This window comes from Amblyomma maculatum, chromosome 8 (genome assembly GCF_055883805.1).
Source record: "Amblyomma maculatum isolate TAMU_Amacu chromosome 8, ASM5588380v1, whole genome shotgun sequence".
Classification (NCBI taxonomy): Eukaryota; Metazoa; Arthropoda; class Arachnida; order Ixodida; family Ixodidae; genus Amblyomma; species Amblyomma maculatum.
The window spans coordinates 121,238,313-121,260,122 of NC_139351.1; the positions used below are offsets into that span (position 1 = coordinate 121,238,313).

Here is a 21,810-nt window from a genome sequence, read left to right on the forward strand (position 1 = left end):
AAGGTCCGCCAGGGATGAAACGAAGGTACAAGCATTAAATATCAGCCAAATTAAACGGTACATTATGTCATTACAGTTGAAATTCAGAATTACGATGTTCTGTGGGATAACGTATTGAAGATTCGATGCATTTGTTTCGTTTCATAGTGAGAGACCTCTGCCAAGATCAGCTTTGCAAAAGCACAGGCTCCGCACCGGCTCTTGCGCGGAAGGGAGCGTTTGAGTTCCCATAATTTGACGCTTCCTTTGCTGCGTCTATACGGGACGCGCCATTGTATGTCTCTGCCTATTACCTCATCGCTCGAACTTCGCTACGAATTGTGTAGTCCGCGAGGCGCAAACGGGCGCTTCGCACAGCAGTAGGTTCGCCTGTAGGAACGAACATATGCACAAACTTGCTGGATGACGTCACACTCTCGTTCGTAGGATGCTTCTTCACTAGGGACAGTAGCCGAACGAGTCCAACTTGCCCGCTGGCCACAACTGCTTTTACACAGTGCGGACAGTGACAAGATGGCGTCTGGGTCAGTTGACCTCGGCCGCGTGCGTGGTTCGGCTAGGCGTGTTGGCGTCGGTGAGCGTCTGCTCCTGTAGCTTGCTGATGGCGATGCGTCGCGTACGCATCGGCGACAGGGGCACGATGGAGAGGTTCACCTCACGTTTGCCCAGGCTCAGCATTTGGATGACTTGCTCGCGCGTCAGGGATTCGAGCGCCGTGCCATCCACCATGGTGACTACGTCTCCCGGGTACACCGAACCCTTGCCCGACACTTTCACGTCGGCGCGCTGCGGAAATAGAACCCAGCGTTACTTTACCCGCAGAGCCCAAACTTTTCACCTCGCTCGCGTCATTGGCATATTTGCCAAAGATTGGGGTCGCACCTGACTCAAGAGCAAAGCGGCAGATTGATGCCACTTGGTTAAAGTCTCTCCAGTCACTGGCGTTGACTGACGTTCATAACACCGCGGTTGATCCGATTAAGCCGTGATGAATCCTCTTTCGTTCGTCACGCTCTTGGATTTCACTTTCTGCCAGACACAAGGGGATTATCCACGACGTCATGATAATCGATAGACGCCATTGGCTGGAGCCGATCTTTCGTGGGGGGCATCTGCCGCTTCATCCTTGAGTTCTTTGTGCTTCAATGACATGCCATGCTCTGAGGGGCGATGGACAGAAGACGAAAAGGATGGCATCATTGCGCAGTTAATTGTTACGTTTTCCGTGTCTTGGTGTCACTTATTGCCCTCAAGCATAGTTTACACAGTATCGTTCTATGGCAGGTACACGAATCGAAGGGCTGAAATGGTGAGCAGCTTACTCTTTCAACGTTTAGAGCGTCTGTGCATAATATATTGCGTGCATCGCGCGCTCATCTGTAAAATTTATCTAGAATGTATTATGTGGTTCGTTCCTGACTGTCTCGATTGTGGTTAAAGACTGCAGACCACGTGCGCCGCGCAAGCGCGTACTGAGCCGCCAAACACATGAATGCGCACTTCATGTGTTACAGGTGTCGATGCACAAGTTTCGTTAAACCACGGCCGCTCGCTTCCATCGAGCGGCCGTGGTTAAACAAACATATATGACGGCGGCTAGTTGTGCGCATGAAGCAGATGACACCCCGAACAGTGTTGTCATCGTGCTAACAAAATTCATCGGTTTCAACTACTACCGATTTTTACGGGTCGGTTAATCCGTCGTCATAAAACTTCGCTATTAATGCGGCAGTTCGCTAAGACTGTTCTTGACGTTATAGTATACTCCTGACATTTCGAATCACACACCTTCGGACGTAAGAGAAATTTTGTTTTCGGCGCGGTATGGTTAGCAAGTTTTAGAACACAGGCGATATAGTTGTGCGAACGATGACGTACAGTAATATGTTCGTGTATAAAAACGGCTTGCTAAAAAACAATGCATATATTTTACCGCAAAAAAAAGTAAGAAAGTAGAAGAAGAAAGCAGGTAAGTTGCACTGAAAAGACAATTTAGGGGTAACCTTCAGTATATATGCGCAAAATAGGGAGGCATTAAAAGAGCTGTGCTAAAAAAAGCGTTAATAAGGTGCATACTTAAGGTTTTTTTATGCAGCAGAATCGCAAACGGGAACGCACACAAAACGAGACTGCTTAATTAATCCTCGTTTCGTGCGTTTCTTTCTGCGTCCCCGTTCTTTGTGATAACTGCTGCATCAAATGGAGCTGTAGTAAGCGAGTGACAAAGTGCATATCCACGAGCGCGCGAACAAGGACCTGCAAGAGGATTGAGCCCCTCAACATAATGGATGATAGCGTAGGGATTAAGGAGAGAGTCTGCACGTCGCATGGTGACACTGACCGTAAGGACATAGCAGCGCGTAAACTGCTTGGACTTGTCGTCGTATACGTTGGCGTCGATGAGTCCGAGGCCGTACGGAGTCGAGCCACTGCACGAAAAGCCGCTGCCGCGGATGGCTACCTGCGAATATTTGTGAGAGAACTTAATACCATTTGAGGACCCTACCTTTACACGTGTAAGGCTAAGCTGCGGTGACTAAGCTTTGGCGCCGTAGCTGGTAGCTTAGCCTTTTGCTTTGTATGCGACACTTGGAATTCGCAGATAGTGGCGCCATCTGAAAGCGGGGAACGTACCTGTTCCTTGGGCACGGATCGCATGATGGAGAACATGTCCCTTCGTGTGGTGAGGAGGCGGTAGGAGCTGCATGACATCACCGACAGCACCATGGTGTCGGCGGTGCGCGAGATGAGCTTGCGCGCCTTCGACAGCGACTCGTTCATCACCGGCGTGCCGTCCACGTACAGCACCACGTCCAGTGGGAGCACGGTCGACTTGTCCGCCGGGCTGTCCGCTGTCACCGCCTGCGAGTTTACGCTCCCGACCATCTGAACTGGGCGACATGTATCTGCCGCTGTCATCCCTCATTTGATACAACTTGTGGCGGCCTTTTATTGCGTAAGCAATACTATGCGAGGTTTCAGCCCGTCGCGTAAACCCGGCCGGTAGCCACGTTTGACCTTTGGCCTTTAGAGAAGAAGAAAAAGAAGATAAAAAGAAAAAGAAAGACGAAGAAGAGAAAGAAAATGAAAAATGAAAAAAAGAAGAAAAGAAAAGACGAAAAGGGGGGAGAAGAAGAAAAAGAAAGAAAAGATAAAGAACAAAAAGAGAAAGAGAAAGAAATTGAAAAAGGAAAAGAAAAAAGAAGAAAGGACAAAAAGAGAAGCTACGTCGGCTTTGATTGGGTTTAACTAAAGCTAAACCCCAGCTAACTTTTTTTTAAGGACATTGACAAGATTAGCTGACAAGCCCTGTCCGAATCACTCACTTCCACGTAAATGTAACAACTGTCGTCTTCGCCCTTGGCTCGGCGCAGGGAGAAGCCGTATCCCCAGAATTTGTAGAATTTCCTCTTCCGGAACAGCAGGATATCGACCTTCTCAGTACCCTCTCGGCTTTCAGTGGCTGGGGTAAAAAAAAAAAGTATTTTAGCGCCGTTATTAATGAATACTCTGGTGCAGTCACTGTGCGTGTGGGCCAATAGCTTATTTTTTCTTTCTCATAATCATGCACGGCGCACTCTGCGGCCACGCTATATGTATACGCGTGACTTCACCGCTGTACGTTATCATTCCCGAACCTAAGTTACACTCCTGAAATATTTCTAGCATGCGATTGTCCCTTTCGTCAGATTGTGGTTATACAAAAACGCCCGCATGCATGGAATTTCGGTGCACACTAGAGAACTTCAACTGCGGATTGAGCTCTCCTCCGTGAACTGCCTCAAACAACGTAGAGTTGCTTTAGAACTCTACACGCCCCACACAATATGTCAGTAGCTCAAGGAAAAATAGAAGGCATGAAAGAAATCCTAGCCTTGGACAGCTCTTTGGATCATCGTTGGAAGACAAGGTTTGTTATCTTAATATCCTGATAGTTGTAACCTTGAGCTGGTTGGAGAATTACTGATGGGGTCATTTGAACAGACGGTCAGGCACAAGGCTAGCGGAATCACTTCTATCCGTGTGATGGATTTCGCCGATTACCGGTTAATTTGCGCCTGTCCGGATGTTGTAATGACAACTAATGCTTTAGCTCTGTTATACATGTTTATACTGTGACTTTCTATGAGTGACCGCTGCCATGATTATCCTGAGCAAGGTCAAGCTGAAAGCTAATTAGACCTCACTGGCACTAATTGAACCGGTGTGAAGCAGTTATGAAATCTGAACGTGCCTGAACACATGTTAGTGTAACTGCGCCTTCTAAGCTAATTCAGCGTGCCAGACCTAATTAAGCCTATTAGTCTAGACCTTGCTATAGGTCTGTATATATAAGTTTCATTACAGCGCCATCTGAACACACATTGGCCGCAGTTTTACACCTTTTAACTCTAATTAAGGGTTATTAGGCAAAACTGAGGCTAATAGACCTAACTATAGCCTATTAGCATGAGAGCACTTTTATCTTTTGCACGTTAAACTTGCGGCCAGCTATGGCTATACAACTGCCATCTTCTGTCCACGAGCTCAACAGTGCCCATCACAGGCGCGTTACAAATCAGTCCTTCGGTCTTCTTATGGGGTGTGGAGTGCGGGTGTCACCATCAGGAAACAAAAGAGCAGAACGAGAGAGATGCTCACCGTCGGGTATGCTCTCGGTGAGGGACTTCTGCTGGTTGTAGTGAAGCTCGGAGCTGTCATTGGCGGTTGAATTCATCATGTCCGCATTCACATTCTTGACTTTTTCTTTTAGCTGTATGTACAGGAGAAGAAGAAACACCCCCAGTAGTGTCACTGCTGTGTAAAGCGAGACTCACAGACAAATGATTACCCTACTCGCTCTTATGATTGCGATGGAGCATTACGCATATATTTAATCATATTGTTACGGACGAGGAAACAGCCGACAGTGGCATGCGCTAGCATATAGGCTCGCAGAGATTCATTAAACTAATTTCATCGCCATTTGTCTTGCCGCCCCGTATCAATATATATATATATATATATATATTTTTTTTTTTTTTTCCCCTTCCGCGGTCGCTCAATTGCTGGGGCGCTCGACTGCTAAATCCAAGATCGCGGCTTCAACCGGCCGCGGCGGTCGTTTTCGACGGAGGTGAAAAGCAAGGCGTCCATGTAATTGGCCGATATATCATTGCATAAAAGCGCCGTGCACAGTGCAGTGTATGCATGGCGCGGGTATGCTGTCGATCGTGAGTCCGTGACATCAGAGACATTCACACCACCTAATGCATGTCGTCACGGCGGGCTCATGTGTGGTGCTGTTTCACCAATGGCGTACGTGTTCTTCGTACCTGTCGCTTTAAATTAGGCGACGGGGTTGGGGATGGGGGAGGGCAGCCGCGCCACAAGGTTACGCATGGACCATACACCTATGTCGTATCGCTGACGGGAACGCTGTCAAGGGTAGGTTGCCCACGACACGATAAACTTCAAACTCGAATGTTGCACAACCGTTACTATACTGCTGAGGTGATTGAGCGCGCGACACACGAACGGCGTGGGTTCGGATACAACTGGAAACATGTGGTTATGTTTTCCCTCCTTTTAATCAAGTCTCTTTCAGGTAAAAATGACTACGCAGAAAAAAATTGGCCGTGGTTTAACTCTGATTAAACCTGGTAGAGTAGCGAGAGCTAGATACCCCTGGCTACGCTTAGGTTGCGCTTGAAAGACACGCGATTTACGTAACGGCTTACTTTAGGCGTCGGCGCAGTGGCGCGACGTGCACAGCAGCTACGGGCTCTGACGTCTCTATGCGCATGCGCACAACTGACGAGGCTGGCGACGTCTGCTCCGCTTATGGCTCCGCCATCAGCGCAGTGGCGAGGTGCGCGGCGCTCACACTAGTTGTAATATAGTGCCTGTTGTAGGCTATTAAGTCACTCCGTGCATGCGCACAGCTGGCGGAGCGGTGGTGCCACGGCTCAGCGCGCAGCCACGCTGACCTCGCGAAGCGGCTGGCGTAGTGTAGCTCTCGCTACACAAACATGTTTTCCTACGCTTTCCTTGACTTTGGTGACTTCAAATAAACCTACCTCATAACGAGCCGCTCATCTCCGGACCTTTGTTCGCCTCAATTTCTGCGAGTTCATGCTTCAGATGTCATCATCTCTGTATACCCTTGTCTATACCATGCATACTGCGTAAGTGCACGCAGCCGTCTTTAACTTTCTGCTATAATGGTCACCAAGATGTCACGGCAAAACGCCTTTCACTTAATTATCTGCTGAGTAACGATCTCGTGCTGAGGGAAGAGTTTGTGAAGTACTCACCGCGACCATGAGTTTCCTGAAGCTCTTGGAAGCGTAACAGAGCAGCGGTTTCTGCATCTCGGGCAGGATGTCGTTCATCTCGTCGATTTGCTGGTGGTGCCGCTCATCGTCGGGGTCCTGCTCGTCCGAGGCCTTCTTCTTGTCCTCTTCAATCAGCTCCTGCAGGGTCCGTTATTTTACAGTGACTTTGAGGACCGCCCTACTGAAAAAGACTATGATACAATAGCCTCGCGCAGGGTTTATCTTGCGATATCACGCAAGCATTTCTAACTCAAGTTTTATCATACAATGTCACGCAAATATTTCGAACACTAATGTCATTAAGTATCATACATTGTCGTACACTTTGTATGCTATTTACACGATAATGCATGACATTTGTGTGACAAAACTTCTACGAGGTTATTGAATCGTGCACAGTACGGTCCACTGTTAAAGGGAACGTGAGACCGCGTGGCTGTCACATTTTGCAAAGCTCTCCCGGGAGAGCCGGAGATAAACAGTGAGTGACACAAGGTGCGCGCTCAGTGACTAGCGCTCAGTGACTACTGTCGGCTGCTCTTTGCCAGCATGATCATGGTGCCGCCCACTCTTGTATAGTTGGAAGCAGCGCCGCCGGGGCCATGCGATCGCATGTTCCCTTTAACAGTGGACCGTACTGTACCTTTATTCAGTAGCGAGGTGCGGGAAACTCCACGCTCTTTTATGGTCCACTTAACGAAATTGTCGCCTTCTAGGTCACATATGATTCTCATGGCAGTTTTCTTATGCGAGTTTGCGATGGTTCCACGTATGAGCAACTGAAGTGGGTGCGTCCAACAAACTCAGTGCTTTGAGGCAGTCCTCTAGCAGGCAGTATAAGTGCCGAAAGTAAGGTTTACATTGGCTGAGCTTCGCCGTTGGGCCTAGTAAATTTTTCGGATTTTGAAATGGCGCCCTGCCTTGGAGAAGGGATAAGATACAAACGACGCGGTCGGTCTCGCTCGAGACGCTGTGTGCGCACCTGAATGCTGGGTATGTCGCAAAGATGCTTCTTGTTGTACAGCTTCTTCCAGTCGAAGTCGTCGAAGAAAGGGTGCGTCTTGAGGTCGGAGTAGATATGTGAGCCTAGCCTCTCGGCGGGATTCTTGCGCAGCATGCGGTATGTCATGTCCTTGGCCGGTGTCGTGGCCGAGTGCCCGTGCTGGTCCGTGGCCCGGGGCCACTTGAGTGGAGCCGTGATGATACGTTCGCGCAGCATTTGCTTCGTCTTTCCCCGGAAGGGCACGCGGCCTGTCATCAGCTTGTACATGACAATCCCCGACGACCACCAGTCCACCGAGCGTCCTGCATCAAAAATGATGCCGATACAACGGCAGTTCCGTCGATGGTCGACGCGGATCTTGAAGGTGTGTCGTTTGTGTAGGTTTGTAAGCTATGATGACTATATTTCTGTAATTTTTTGTGAGGTTGGAGAGGGACATTACAAAGCTGAGGCATATAGGGCATATTAATATTAAACATGGAGATAGCAACAGGAACTCTGAGGCCCCTGACATGCTAAGGTAAGAATAACCCCAGTCAATTACTTTATTTGCGCTTATGGAAGAAATGATGCCAGTGCTGTTTATTTTTATATATAACGTTGTTTATTGTCCCAGGGAATGAAGAAATATGTAAAAAGGAAAAAAAGTACTAAATGCAAGAAAAAAGGTTGCCCGATTTAATCCAAGTATAAAACGACGGCTTGTTTGGCGAGAGACCCAACACTTCCAGGTCCCGAATTTTCATTGGCTTCAGTGTCGCGAAAACCCACAAGAAGTGGTGGATATCTGCCTCTGTACTGTTTATAAAACCATCATATCATACAATTTTATCCGGATTGTTAACGATACACATCGGTAGAATTTATAGGCTTTTATGCTGGTAGTGTTGTTTGCTGGGGTCTTGGATCATTCCATTGTATTTTTAAAATGTATACATGGAGGTTCCCTGAGTCGCTCTACGCACACAGTGTGACTGGGACTATTTCTAATTGCTGTGCGGCCTGTCGTAATGTGTGGAACCAAACTTAGCTTTCATATCTCCAAATTAATAATTTAGTTTATCTGTTTATGACGTAAAGTGGTTAGCAATGCAGCCCCATTCATTGGTACATTTTTTCTGTCAAATGGAAGAAGCGGAAGTTTTTTGCTCTTCCCAGTAACCGAAACTACACCAAAAAATGGCTAGGACTACTATTGCAATGCGTGCGCCAATGTGGCAATCCAGTGCCTGACACGCGGCATGATCTAAACACGGCGCTGTATGCCGATCACAGCTCAAGTCAGTTACGGGTAGCTCAAGCCAGTTTACCCTAAAACTGAATATTCACACAGAGCCTGCTCTAACGCTCCCAGAAAATAGTATCCGAATGTTTTTCTTTTTTTTTTCATGGCTCCACAGGTTCGTGATATGAGGGAACACACTGCGACTGATATATTGATGCCCTCCCAGGCTCCCAGAATACTTGAGCTCTCCCTCGGGCGTCACGCCGTATAGGGTTCCTCCAGTTGACCGAATACCCATAGGGCTGCAAGAGATCCATGTCACTGCACCCAGAGTGTGCAAGGAAGTGCGTTCTCACATTTATTCAAGACTGCCTCATGCAAATTAGCATTTACTTTAAACCGGTGACCCAAGACATATGTGGGATATCCTAACGTATTTCCAGAATTCTTGAGCTCCCTTATAGAGTCTTTGAGCGAGCTGATCCACCCTGCCATTTGGGCATCTGATACCTGGGTCACACTGTAGTTTTGTGCGGTTCTGAGTTAGCAGTGGAGGGCTATTATTCGTTAAAAAAAAATTGCGAAGTTGGTGTCTTCATTCAGACAACATTATTTGGGCTGCCACAAGTTCGTTGCAAACATAGTTAATGGGTTCGTGCGCCGCAGATGTGGAAAACCGTTCACTGAGAGAGGCTGTCGCTAGCCATGGCGGCTGTTCCGAATTATTATCGTGACCATGCACTGAACGGCTATTATCATTGAAGGAATGTAGCCAAGGAAATAAAGGCACTCAGAAAGTTATACGGGGTGCTTTGCTGCAAATCCTACTACTGCAGGGTGCGGAAAGTATTTATTTAACCAACGGAGACCTGTGGTTGATCCGATTACTGCAGTTCCAGCCCTCTGCTGGCTTGTGCGCAGCATCCCTACTGATGAAAAATGGGTTTCCGTGAATTTGCATGTTTCTAACTTCGCGTTATGTCGCTTCCTTACCGTAGGGCCGCCTCTTGAGAATCTCAGGCGCCATGTACGGGATGGTACCCGCCGACTCCCCGTCGTTGAATTCAAACGCCGTCCGCTTGAAGTAGTGCCTCAGGACGCGCTTGGAAACTGCAGTTCGCGAACAATCTTCAATCGGTATACCAGGGGCGGATTTTTCGATCGCGTTCGGAGCCGGCGCGGTTTTCTGTTCGAATAATGTATATGTAAGGAATTTTACGTGGAAAAAAAGGCAGAAATCGGCAGAAAAGAACCGATGAAAAAATTTGATGTAGGGCGATAGGGATGGGACAATGTAAATTTATTCCTCTATCATTCTAAACACTTTTTTTTATATTGTCTACCGCCAAGGGATGGAAGGATTGACAGGAAACAGTTGAAAACAACTCTCCTTCGTTCTTATAAGCAAGTGCAGATCACCTCACGTGAAAGGGAGCGCCGATAATGGTGAGGAAATTCCTGCTTTTGCTGCTCTAAAAGGGCTCCCCAACTGAAATCCGATTACGCAGGGGTCCCGTCTCTCGTTCTGCTTTTTTTTTCCTGCATACCTGTTACTCATAGGCTAGTTCGTTATTTCTGGTTCTATATATGAAGCAGGTTAGAACAAAATCGCCTCCTCCTCGCACTCCCGAAAAGACCGCCGGCCGCAGCCTCCTTAGCCCCCACCCCCTTCTCTTAATCCAGCGCTGAGCGTTGTGTGTAGCCATGGCAGCCCCCTTCGGTAGTCCGGAGCCGTCCTTTCGCTGGCACTGCAGCGCTAATTAGAATATTAACAGCTCCCAGTCCGTTAATCTTTCTGTTTGATGTCATGAGAGAAATATTGTTGGAATTTAATTAGCTACGCTGTACAGCGGTGTAATCGTACATTTCAGAGGATGAACCCAGTCCTGCGTTTTCTTTCTTCGAGCTGTGCGCTCTGCTGGGCTACTTATGGTGTAAGGGCTCCCGTAAGACTGGTTTGATATGCGATTGTTGCGATCGTTTTCGCGGGAGTACAAAGTTGGGTTATACTCGTATGATCTCTAAGGAACAATTGCTTCCGAGGTAAATTTCTGAGCCGACCTGTGCATAGTACTTACAGTGACCGTGACAGACCTTGGTCGTGTCGAAATCGATTACCTTGACCCTCCCGCCGGGCATTATCAGCATGCTACGGGATCGTCAATCAATGAAGGGCGGAGAGGGGGAACAGAACAAAAAGAAAAATGAATCAAACCCTTGTACGATATTTTCTAGACAAATGTAAATTAATGCTAATATAAGCTAAATTTTATGAAGCTCTTTGTCGAACCAGGTGTCGGACCGATGCTATGTGGCGTGTAAGACAGGGTAATTCAATTTTCGGTGCCAAAGCCGAGAGAGTTATTACATAAAGCAGCTACAAATGAGTGTCTGAATAATTTCAGCCATTAGATGTGATTTTTGCTTCTCTGACAGTCTTATGACATGGCCAGGAGTTTTCGAAAATCGCCTCCGTTAGAATACAGCCTCATTGATTGAATTCGAACGCACGACCTATGGCACTGAAGGGTGACCCCAAGCCACTGAGCCTCCGTGTCGGGTTAAATGTTTCATGGGAGACATGCTTCATCGTTATTTCAGCACTGCTCATTTGCTAAATTTGACAAGGGGATTTTATATCGAGGAAACAATTTAAAGCTGCTATGTAGAAAACCTTGGGTGCTATGATATTTTTGAGCTGTAGTCGTCGTTTCGGTCTATGCGGAAGAATTAAGGCAGGAAAGAGGCAGCCCAAATCGACGGCATTCACAATAAGGCAGCACTGCTGGAGTAAACTGGGCTGCGGAAAACTCCCATGGGAGTGTAGGGGGTGAAATTTTGCCCTCTTCGGCACTGGAGGAGTAAACCAGAGTTCGGCAAACACTTGAAGAAATATAGGGAGTGAAAGTGCACTCTTTTCAGTACTGGAGGAGTAAACCGAAGTGCAGTAACTGCACTTCGGTTTACTCCTCCAGTACTGAAAAGAGTGCACTTTAACTCCTTATATCTCTTCAAGTGTTTGCCGAACTCTGGTTTACTCACTTATATCTCTTCAAGTGTTTGCCGAACTCTGGTTTACTCCTCCAGTGCCGAAGAGGGCGAAATTTCACCCCCTACACTCCCTTGGGAGTTTTCCGCAGCCCAGTTTACTCCAGCAGTGCTGCCTTATTGTGAACGCCGTCGATTTGGGCTGCCTCTTTCCCGACTCCCGAAGAAATAAAGGGTGAATGTTTACCCCCTAGAGAGGTTATTAAGTGGCTCACTTGGAGACTTTGATGTCCCTGTGTAGGAATCCTCGCAGGTGCATGTGCTCAACGGCGAGTATAAGCTGTGCCATAATGATCTGCACGGCGTCGATCTTGAGGTACTCGGCCTTGGTCACCACCCGCTGCAGGTCCAGACCCGGGATGTACTCCATTATGGTCACGTACGCCTCCTGTCGGCCACAGTTGTCCTCTCCAACCACCGGCTTTACGAGTAACCCCTACAGGCCTACAGACAGGCCAGACGGACATACCCCACACCTCACAAAACTCTAGACAAGGCAGAAGAGCACACCCTCCGGCGGCTACAGACAGACACTCTCGTTACACCATTTAAACTTCACCAATGGTACCCCTCACTTTACACACCAGAGTGCCAGAGTGCCCTAACTGTGGAGAAATAGCTATACGGCTTTTCACGTGGTGTGGGCATGCCAATTAAATCCCTTTATCGATAAACTTCCTAATCCCAATTTGGAGCAGTGAGAGGCCATTCTGCACAGCGAGGACCCCGACCAACAACGAGGACTGGTTCGCAGGGCCCACGCTGCGGCGCAGGTCACTGGACTGCCGGAATAGGCGGATCACCCACAACTCCGAGAACTCCCATGCACTCAATAAAGTTTTCAATCAATCAATCAGTCAATCAATCAATCAATCAATCCCCCATATAATGATATCTTATGACATGCATTATTCTGCAAAGCTGTATACTCTTAGCTCGCTTCATGGCTCTTGTACGCGACATTTGTTTTTAGGTCGTGTTATGCGCCTTCCAGCTGTTTCACAGCCGCTACATTTAATTTTCATTTAGCGTATTTTATCATCTGTGTTGTAATTTTGTGTTACAGTACCAGTGATTTTTGTTACGTGGTTTTGGTGTTCATTTCTGCACGCAGCCGAAACCCCGACTGTTATTCCATGCGGTGATGTAGGCTTTCGCCGCATGAAATAAATTCGATGCAAGGCTTTCACAGCAAAAAATAAATAATCAGGGCATATGCGAAAGTATTAATTTGCGGGATGACCATTGAGCTATCCTCCTTAGTCATACACTGTCGTTTTATTAAATCAGGCCCATCTTCGTACAATGTCACCCACATCATCACCGTCATCATCAGCCTGATTATACCCACTGCAGGGCGAAGGCCTCTCCTATATTTCTCCATTTAGCCCGGTTCTGTACCAGCTGCATCCACTTGACCCCTGCGAACTTCTTAATCTCATCCGCCCACCTAACTTTCTGCCGCCCCCTGCTACGCTTTCCTTCCCTTGGAATCCAGTTTGTTACCCTCAGCGACCATCGGTTATCCTCTCATCGCACTACATGTCCTGCCCATGTCCATTTCTTCTTCTTAATTTCCACTAGAATGTCGGTAACATGAATTATTTCTCTGACCCACTCTGCACGCTTCCTATCTCTTAATGTTACCCCTACCATTTTTCGTTCCATAGCCTTCTGAGTTGTCCTCAACTTGAGTAGAATTCTCTTGGTTAGCCTCCACGTTTCAGCCCCATAGGTGAGTACAGGTAAGATGCAACTGTTGTATACTTTCCTCTTGAGCGATACCGGTAAGCTGCTAGTCATAATCTGCGAGTGCTTGCCAAATGCGCTCCATCCCAATCTCATTCTTCTTGTTAATGTCCCCCACGTCTGTGGCTAAAGACCTGTTGGGCTTGATACGTACCTGAGGTAATGTTTTCCACCCCGCGCTCACCTGAACGCAACTTAAAAGACGCCAACGAAGATCAGTTTTCGTTGGACGGTCTGGTCAGTCGCTTATTGGGCTTCCGCTATTGAATACGCGGCTAAAGCCAACCGACCGCATGGCTATCGAGGGTGTGTACCTTTACGCAGTAGCAGGAGTAGTATTTGACGAGGAACGGGTTCCGGATGACTGCGGCGACTACCTTGTCCATGGCGGCTTGCTTGTGGCGTGCGAACCGGTCCATGTTTACTAACTTCAGGGAGGCATCGAAGCCCACCGGCTTGTAGCGTGCCAAGTACACCGCTCTGCGAACATACAGAGCTCAGTACCAGATGTTGGCTGCATTTTTTACGCGTCCATGGAGAACATTCCGAGCACGCACTAGCGTCGGGTGGGAGAGCACGTGCTTCGTTCAACCCACCACCACAAACCGGGCATCCCGAGGCATCGCATTTCATTTCACTTTATTCCGCTGGCCGCCGCCGCCAGCACTATGCTACGACAGGTAAAGAGGACATGAAGGCTTGCTGGGACATCATGCAGAATTGGGTATTGCGGAAACATAGAGTACATATAACTTACCCAAAGCCTCCAGCGCCGAGCAGCTTGATATTCTCGAAGTCGCGAATCTTCGGTATGTATGTTGCAAATGGAAGACTCTTAGGGAGGTCCATCTGCGGGTAAACATTGCACAGTAAATCATTTAGCCCCTCGATGTAACGAAGAACTGAATGACATGATAAGGGAATACGACCGGAATTTCGGCTGTGTTCATATAATAGGAACATAATTTTCCAAGGATGCCAGCCAGGAAAAGCCGTTCCCTCTCACTTTCATTATGCATGTAGAACCAATTGTGGCGCATCAAATTTCTACTAGTCCACAATAGTGTCCTCATCGGTGATGATTTCTTCTCTTGTTTTTTTTTTTTTTTTCATAAGCAATAAAAGAAAAAGAAACGCGCTGACACGTACATGTCATCAACAGAGGAATGCGAAAATTTATAGTAGACGTCCCTGCGCTGCAGCAGGAACAACAAAGATGGGCACACAATCTTGCAGATCAGGGGCTAAGGATTCGCCTCGCATGCTGGAGGCACCGATCGAGTTCGAATCCAGCAGTCGTACAGTATAAAAGTGTTCCGGTTTTAAAGGTATACGTACATTCAGGAAAGGTGCCATAATTTTCTGACTAAACGGACATGATTCTCTCCAGCTTCGCAATGATAGCTGTCAAAAAGGGCCAATTTGAGGACCACTCGTGGTACGTCACGACGGCGACGAACCGAAACCCTATGACGTCGAGAACACGATTCTAGTTATTACTCTGAACACGATGAAATCTCGACCTCTAACGATATTAACGGCGTTGAAAACTCTTGTTGCGTCACTAGCGGTGCATGATTTCGAGTTGACTTAAATTACTGAAACATTTTTCATAGCGACTTCTGACTTCAAACCAGGCGGGCAGCCCTTATTATGCCATGCCTTCCATTTCTACACTGTTTCCATCCCCTGCGCGAAGCATACCCACACAGTGTGCACATTACTCGGACATCATACCAAATGCGGTATCAATATTTTCGCCACTAAGCCGTTATCACAGCATCTGGGTCGTTGGCGACAGTAAGCAAGCTAGCGTTGAGTGTAATCGAAGTGCACGTAATATGTTTACTGCTGTTTGGCAAACATACGTCAGTGTAAAAGAATGAAACGCTGGAGTGCAAAGTGGGAGGAGAGGTATATACTTCTCGTAACCAAGAAATCTGCAAGCTGGGGGTTTGTTTCTGCAAGCCTTGAGAACTGAAGAATGCGTAACAGGAGTCACCGATCAGCGAGACCAGTCGGACCACGAGGCTCGAACGCAAGCCCATCTTCTTTTTTACAATATATATAGACAGATCAATCGTAAGATGGCCAGTAAGCGTCTGACAGGCGGGGCTGTAAGGGAGTATAGTGGGGAGTAAGTGCGCGGTATATTATTATAAAAGGTGTAATCCCTTCAGATGCTGCGAAGATGCTTTTCTGCATGTGCTCTTACTTTGTCCATGCGCGTGATGAGGGAGTCAGCAATGGCGACCCAGTCGGTTTCGGGAACGTCGCACAAGCGTTCCAGCGAGCTGGCCACCTCGTGTACTATGATGATGAGTTTCCGCATGTTCTCGCCCTGTGCTTTGGCCACGTCCGGGTCCCGCTTGATGCACTGCAAGCCCCATCCCTTGCAACTTGTTACGTGCAGTCATTCCGGATCTACCTACGCTGGTTTTCCATTCACGTGCTACACGCGTGGAAGCAGGCAAATAATGATATTAGCATTTACAGCCATATGCAATGAACACTATACTCACACGCATGAACAAAAATGGTGCCGGCGCCGTAGCAGATTTCCTAAACACGCCGAACTTTAAATGTCCAAATAATACATCGCTGCGAACAGGTAGATGACGCGCTCTCTAAACGCATACATAAATTAGCAGTCAGTTCATCGACAAAGGCACGAAGTCCACAGCAAGAAAATTATGGAGGTTTAACTCTTCTAAACCTAGATACAGAGTGAGAGATCTGTTTGGCTTGGTTACGTTTTTTGCTGAGCTTCTATGTAAAATGGGTGTCGTTATGGTAATTGGTCAACGCAGTGTTAAGTGGTCTACTTGACTTTAAACCAAACTACAAGTTCCTGGCTTCAAGGTCAAATTATCCCATGCGATAACCTCGGCAAAACCTGGCGAGCACTTGGTCTAAAAGAACGATGCTGCACTTTCAGTTTCTCACAATTGTTTTTCACACCAAACCGTATATAAAAGGGAAATATGAAGAAATTCGATACCACCGTCAATTCAGGATCACGCAGTGTCATTGTGCATTATGTTCGGCAGCTCTGAATGCGCTCATAACCAGTGCACGGCTACATCATGTACAAATCACTCCACGATCCATCATGCCCCAACTGCCCTTCCCCTTATGCCAACCTTTCCCACTGCCTTATTTTCCTGCCCGGTTGCATTAAAATCGGGATTCTTTCCCACCTCCTCCCATACTATCTGGACCTTGGTGGACTGGCTTGGTGCTGAGGGTGAAGAAGAACAGCGCCTGCTCATCCAGCAGGCCATCGATGTATTAGGCGCCTAAGTGTTGCGTTTCAATAGTCTTCTACTACTATTACATGTGCGCGCCTACCATGGTGTGCAGGCCGATGAGGTTCTCGACCATGCTTCGCATGTCCTGGTAGGTGATGACTTGCTTGTTGACCTTGAGCAGGCACTCCTGCGCGTGTAGCACCAACTCCTCCTCGCAGAAGTGCGTCAGTGGGTCGCGCAGCAACGACACCTTGCTCTCACGCTTGATGAACACCTCCAGCAGCGTCGCGCACGTCTTCGGTATCTGCACCCGCGCGCGCCTATCACTGCATATTTCCACGCGTAAGTGTGGACTAACGCTACGTGTGACACGGGAATGAACTTTGACCTACCGGCTGATGTTAAAGGGCCCATGAAAGGCTATTTATTAAAACTATATAAAACGACCACGAGCAAAAGGTACCCCATCAACCCTCTCCGCAATGCAAATTCCTCTAAAAGCCGTACACCCTCCGGTCGAAAATATTTTCTTCCTTGGTGACTGGGAGGCTTCGTCCCCAGAACGCATGGTCGCAAAAAGTTTCAGCCACTCAATCAACCGATTTCTCGTTTCCCTCTCAGAGGTTTTTCACTCTCCTGCCCGGTCGTGTAGCCTCCGCAAGCCAAATTCCCCTTCCTCCTCCACGTTTGGCGGGAGGTAGGGAGTGGTACTCTGCGCGCGCGAAAATGAAACGGGCGAGGGAAGCGCGAAGCGAGCGGGTACTCCCATCCTTCACCCGTCAGTCAGCGAAACGGACCAATGGATGTCGTTGTGATTTTGACGTCAGCCTCTCAGCTCGACGGGCCAGCGTAGAGAATGGAAGCTGTTTTTAGAAAGAGAGGATGGGAGGGAGCTTTGATTTGTATTTTTGCTGCTTTGCGGCGCGCGTATCGCTGTAGCATTTTGCGCAGACTATCTCCGGTACATGATAGAAACATTTGGGCTCCTTTGCTTAATAGGTCGTACGTCCTGGACAGTGGCCCTTTAAGCTATAGCTTCATTAACACCAAAGATCGAAAATTATGCTTCTCCTATCCACCTTCAACACAGTCCACGCCGGCGCGCAAGAAAAAAAAAAAAAAGAAGAGTCGCGACGCAGCCCCACCACGCCATGTCCCGCCCGCGTAACTTGGGAGCGTCCAAAGAGCGCTTACGCCCAGCAGCTCCACTGACGTCAATGGGGAGGTTTGCGCGCCGGGATGTGTCACTCGAATCGGTTGCGAGCGGTCGCCAGAAGTTTTAAATGACGTTCGTAAATTATAAGACCACCTCTACGAATATTTTTTTTTTCATTTACATTTTGTCGAAAGTAGCATTTCATGGGGATTTTTAAGTGTTTACACATGCTCCTTTGCGCTGTTTTTAAGTATAAGATGTTTTTATCTCTTATTGTCAGCGTCTCGCGAGTGACATATATATTGCCGCCAAAACATAGGATGAACACGGCGCCGTAACCGAAGGGAGAACCTAAACGAAAGCGTTCGGTGGGACGCGGAACCACACAGCGAGGGCTTCTTCGCCATGCACAGCATTTCCCTAAATCTACTGTTGACAATTGGAGTCCTTTCTTTAACGAACATTTTAACTAACCATAACGTCAAAGACACTTCCTTTGGCACTGACCGTGTTTTTTTTTGTTGTTTTTTTTTGTACACTGTGTGCGGCAAGTGCACTGAACTCACCCTAGGGAAGAGTGCAGTCAGGGTCTTTGCGCCTTGCTTTCCTTTTTCGGGTACTGAAAGGAAGTGATGTATAAGCAGATATCGTGACAGCAAGGCATGCTTTTATTTCTCCGTTATGAGTGGACATAGATTTGAAGAGTTGGCGATGAACAGCGTTGCTTCGTACCCGCGAACGCACAGTCTGTGAATTCTATATACGTACCAATCTCAACCTCTGCCTGATTGCTGCCTGTATTGAGTAAAGCAAATTTCACCATTTTTTAAAAGCTAATCATAGCTGGATTAAGAAAAATGGGGCCCTGGGACAATGCGCACATGTAAGCCTCCTCCACCTTTCCCCACTCTTGGCGGCCCCTCTCCACTTCCGTGCTACACTAATTTCATATTAAGTACACAAAATAAAAAAGAATAATCAAATGCGACCAATGAAACTCACTCGACAGTCCAACACAACACTCAGACAAGGAGATCACGGTTGACGTTGTGACGTCAGCGGCCAATGGTTGCCAGACCAGAAAGCTAATTTCGATATTAATAATAAAAATTAATTTTAAAACTATCTACTGCACGCAATGAGCTCAAATTTCCAGGATTTATAATTTAACCTGTAAGGAGTGAAATGCAATAATCAGTTTATGCTCAGTTGTTAGTTAGCTGTCATGACCCCTTTAACGCGAGAACACACATACGGTTAGATACTTGGGCTGGTTGGTACATGGTCGAAGGGAACAAAATGTAGCGCAGCGCACCTACCCAAACGGAACATACGGATACCAGAGCCATGGAAGTAGAAAGCTTCTTGCTCCGTGACCAAGGCCAATCGATAACTTTAACAGTCGTTGTGCATGACTTCTAATTGGTCCTCCAAATCATGACATCACATATCCTGGTTAGGGTAATTGAAGTAGTGCTTTTGCACGGCATTATTGGTCTAGCCAAGTTAAACCCCGAAAAATTTTAGTGCGATGTTGAAACTATACAGGGAGCATTTTGCTTTCCTATGGTGGACAGTACTGTCAGCAAGGTTGGCCTTCGGCGGCCGAAAGTCGGCCAGTGTCAGGCTAGAAACCAATCCTAAACTCTGTCCAACCTTGTTGACCTATAGATTACGTTAATACATTGCCGGGATGTTTGACGACGTTGGACCAGCATTTGGCAATGTTTTTCAGTTGGGGTTCGTCCACGCGCAGGCTGCAACACACTCGATCTTTACACTTTTACTCTCAACTTCAAAAGGCCTTGAGAATAAATAATTAAAACCTTCCGCACGTCCTACTCGGTTTAACTGCGTTAAAACCCTGCCATTTTTTTCCTCTTCGAAAGCGGGAGAAAGGGAGAGATGAAAATGTTTTAGAGCTAGAGATCAACGGTGGTTGCAGCGGAGAAAAAGGTTTTCTAGGTCGCATGTTAACTCTCTCAATTATATTTTAACATATATCATTAAAGGCATCGTTATGCAGCAAATATAGCTGGCGTTGTCGGCTTTGAGTGCAAAAACCACCGGCATGGCTTTGGCAGGTTTTTACGATGTTACGAAACCATGACATGGCAGGTGCCAACCACGGCTGCTGCATGCGTCGAGCTGGGTTGGTGAGATGTTAATCGCACCTTCCAAGGAATAGCAGGTTAAGTAAATGGATGTACGATACAAGACCACGGACGGGGGCCATTAGCACTGAAGCATCATACTCTCTAGAAGCAGCTGAAGTGCCCCTTTTTTTTAAACATGTCGCTACCCTACAAAACCTTTCTACGAAAACCTTTCTTCAGTCCGTAAGCAAACGCAGAGAGCCTCACTAAAACGGGGTCCCCATGGCTGGCGGGCAGTTTTGCAGAATTGGCGCTCCCCAATTGATCAAGGTAAATGAAGTTGCGTACTCGACAGCGCCCTAACCCTGTTCTGGTTTTCTCGTTTCATGCGTGCGTGTCATTCGGCGTTCAATTACGTGTTCATTACAAAAATTGCAGAAAATACGTTAGAATACACGGATCCCTTCCCCTGCTATCGAAGATGAGCCTTTAATTTGCTCCATCTTGCAGCCTGCAGTCTCGATCTTTAGCCACCTCCTCTCAGCTAATACAATTTATGAACGATGTGCACAACGCGCAGTCGTTCAGACCTCTGGCCTCCCATATATTCCATGAAAACAGATGTGGAATACAACTCACGTGACTTTTCACCCATCACGCTCAACGAGCAGCAGTTCCTGAATACGCCGAGAAGACCTCAGAGCGCTTATCGGATAATTTCTGTACTCGCCATAAAGAGAACTATTAAAGCGCAGATCACGAATACGTTGCTACAGGAACCCTTGCCACGAAACGGTATGCGCGCGCGCACGTTCGGTCTTTCGTCTTTTCTTTTTACGTTCATCTTTCTACCTTTCTCATCTTCCTCAAGCCGTGACATCTTCATCGCGCGGGAATATTTCGCGACGGTGTATTCGACAAAAGTGCCGACAACTGTCCACCTCACCTGTCAACGTCCCGAAACGACTCAGGCTATGAGAGACGCCGTAGTGGACGGCTCCGGAAATTTCGACCATATGGGGTGCACTGACATCGCGAGCACAAGGGCGCCTTGCTTGTCACCTCCAGCGAAAAGCTGCCGCCGAGGCCGGGATCGATCCCGCATACTTGAGCGCAAGCGCCCTAACCTACGACACTGCCACGTATTGCCGTTCTGGTCTCCTTCTCTGTGAACGCTTTTTTTTTCTCCCTAATTTTTTCCTTCCCCTGAAGCGCCAGAAAGCCTTTCCAATGATCCTTCTAGGGGCATGCGGTGCAATTAAACATAATTCCAGGTGCAAGTAACATGCTGATAGAGTTATCGGGGTCGCTTTCGGTCGGTTTTTGACGTTCTGTGCCACTAGCTGTCGTGCAGGACGATCGGTACGCAGCACAAGCCGGCAATGCGAATGGCTTGGTTTGGTTTGGTTTGTGGGGTTTAACGTCCCAAAGCGACTCAGGAGACGCCGTAGTGGAGGACTCCGGAAAGTTCTACCACCTAGGGTTCTTTAACGTGAGTATATACGTTCGTAGCCTTGTCTATGCACGCGCTCTTCCTCACACAAAAAAGAAAAAGGCTGCTTAGATTTGCATGTAAACTTTTGTTGCGGAAGCAACACTACGCCTGCTAGACCGTTTCTTCGCGGTAGCCATGGCGCGCCGTCGCGCGGTAGTTACCAAGGCCTCGTCCGCCGCCTCGCCTAGCAGCTAGCTTCTCCGTCGCCTAGCAGCTCCATGACGCACGCTCGCTCCGTGTGGAGAGGGTGTGCGGCCGCGGGCGCTTCGGCGATTGAGCAGTTCCTGGCCCTACGGGGCTGTGACGGCAGTTTAACGCCGCTTGCGGTGGGGTCTAGCTGCAGCCACCGAATTTTTATCTGTTGTAGGCCGTCATTGCACCCGCCACCGCTTAGGTGGTGGACGACGGCTGTTGCGGCGCGCGTCTTTCTCTCCCTCTTCTTTTTCTTTCTTCTTTACTTTCTCTCTTCT

At 47.8% G+C, this 21,810-nt stretch overlaps 1 protein-coding gene across 1 annotated transcript; it reads right to left on the reverse strand.

Moving 5' to 3' along the window:
* Window positions 1-525: 525 nt before the first annotated feature.
* LOC146182378 (uncharacterized) lies at window positions 526-18,357 on the reverse strand. The gene is made up of 15 exons (XM_084575992.1): window positions 18,316-18,357; window positions 16,694-16,897; window positions 15,558-15,719; window positions 14,100-14,191; window positions 13,657-13,822; window positions 11,809-11,981; window positions 10,624-10,694; window positions 9,539-9,655; window positions 7,300-7,622; window positions 6,297-6,455; window positions 4,642-4,753; window positions 3,327-3,463; window positions 2,635-2,862; window positions 2,342-2,461; window positions 526-786 (listed from the first exon to the last, which is right to left on the reverse strand). Exons 2-15 carry the CDS (start codon window positions 16,733-16,735, stop codon window positions 526-528), a joined length of 2,163 nt encoding a protein of 720 aa, XP_084432118.1. The 5' UTR covers window positions 16,736-16,897; window positions 18,316-18,357.
* Window positions 18,358-21,810: the final 3,453 nt, after the last annotated feature.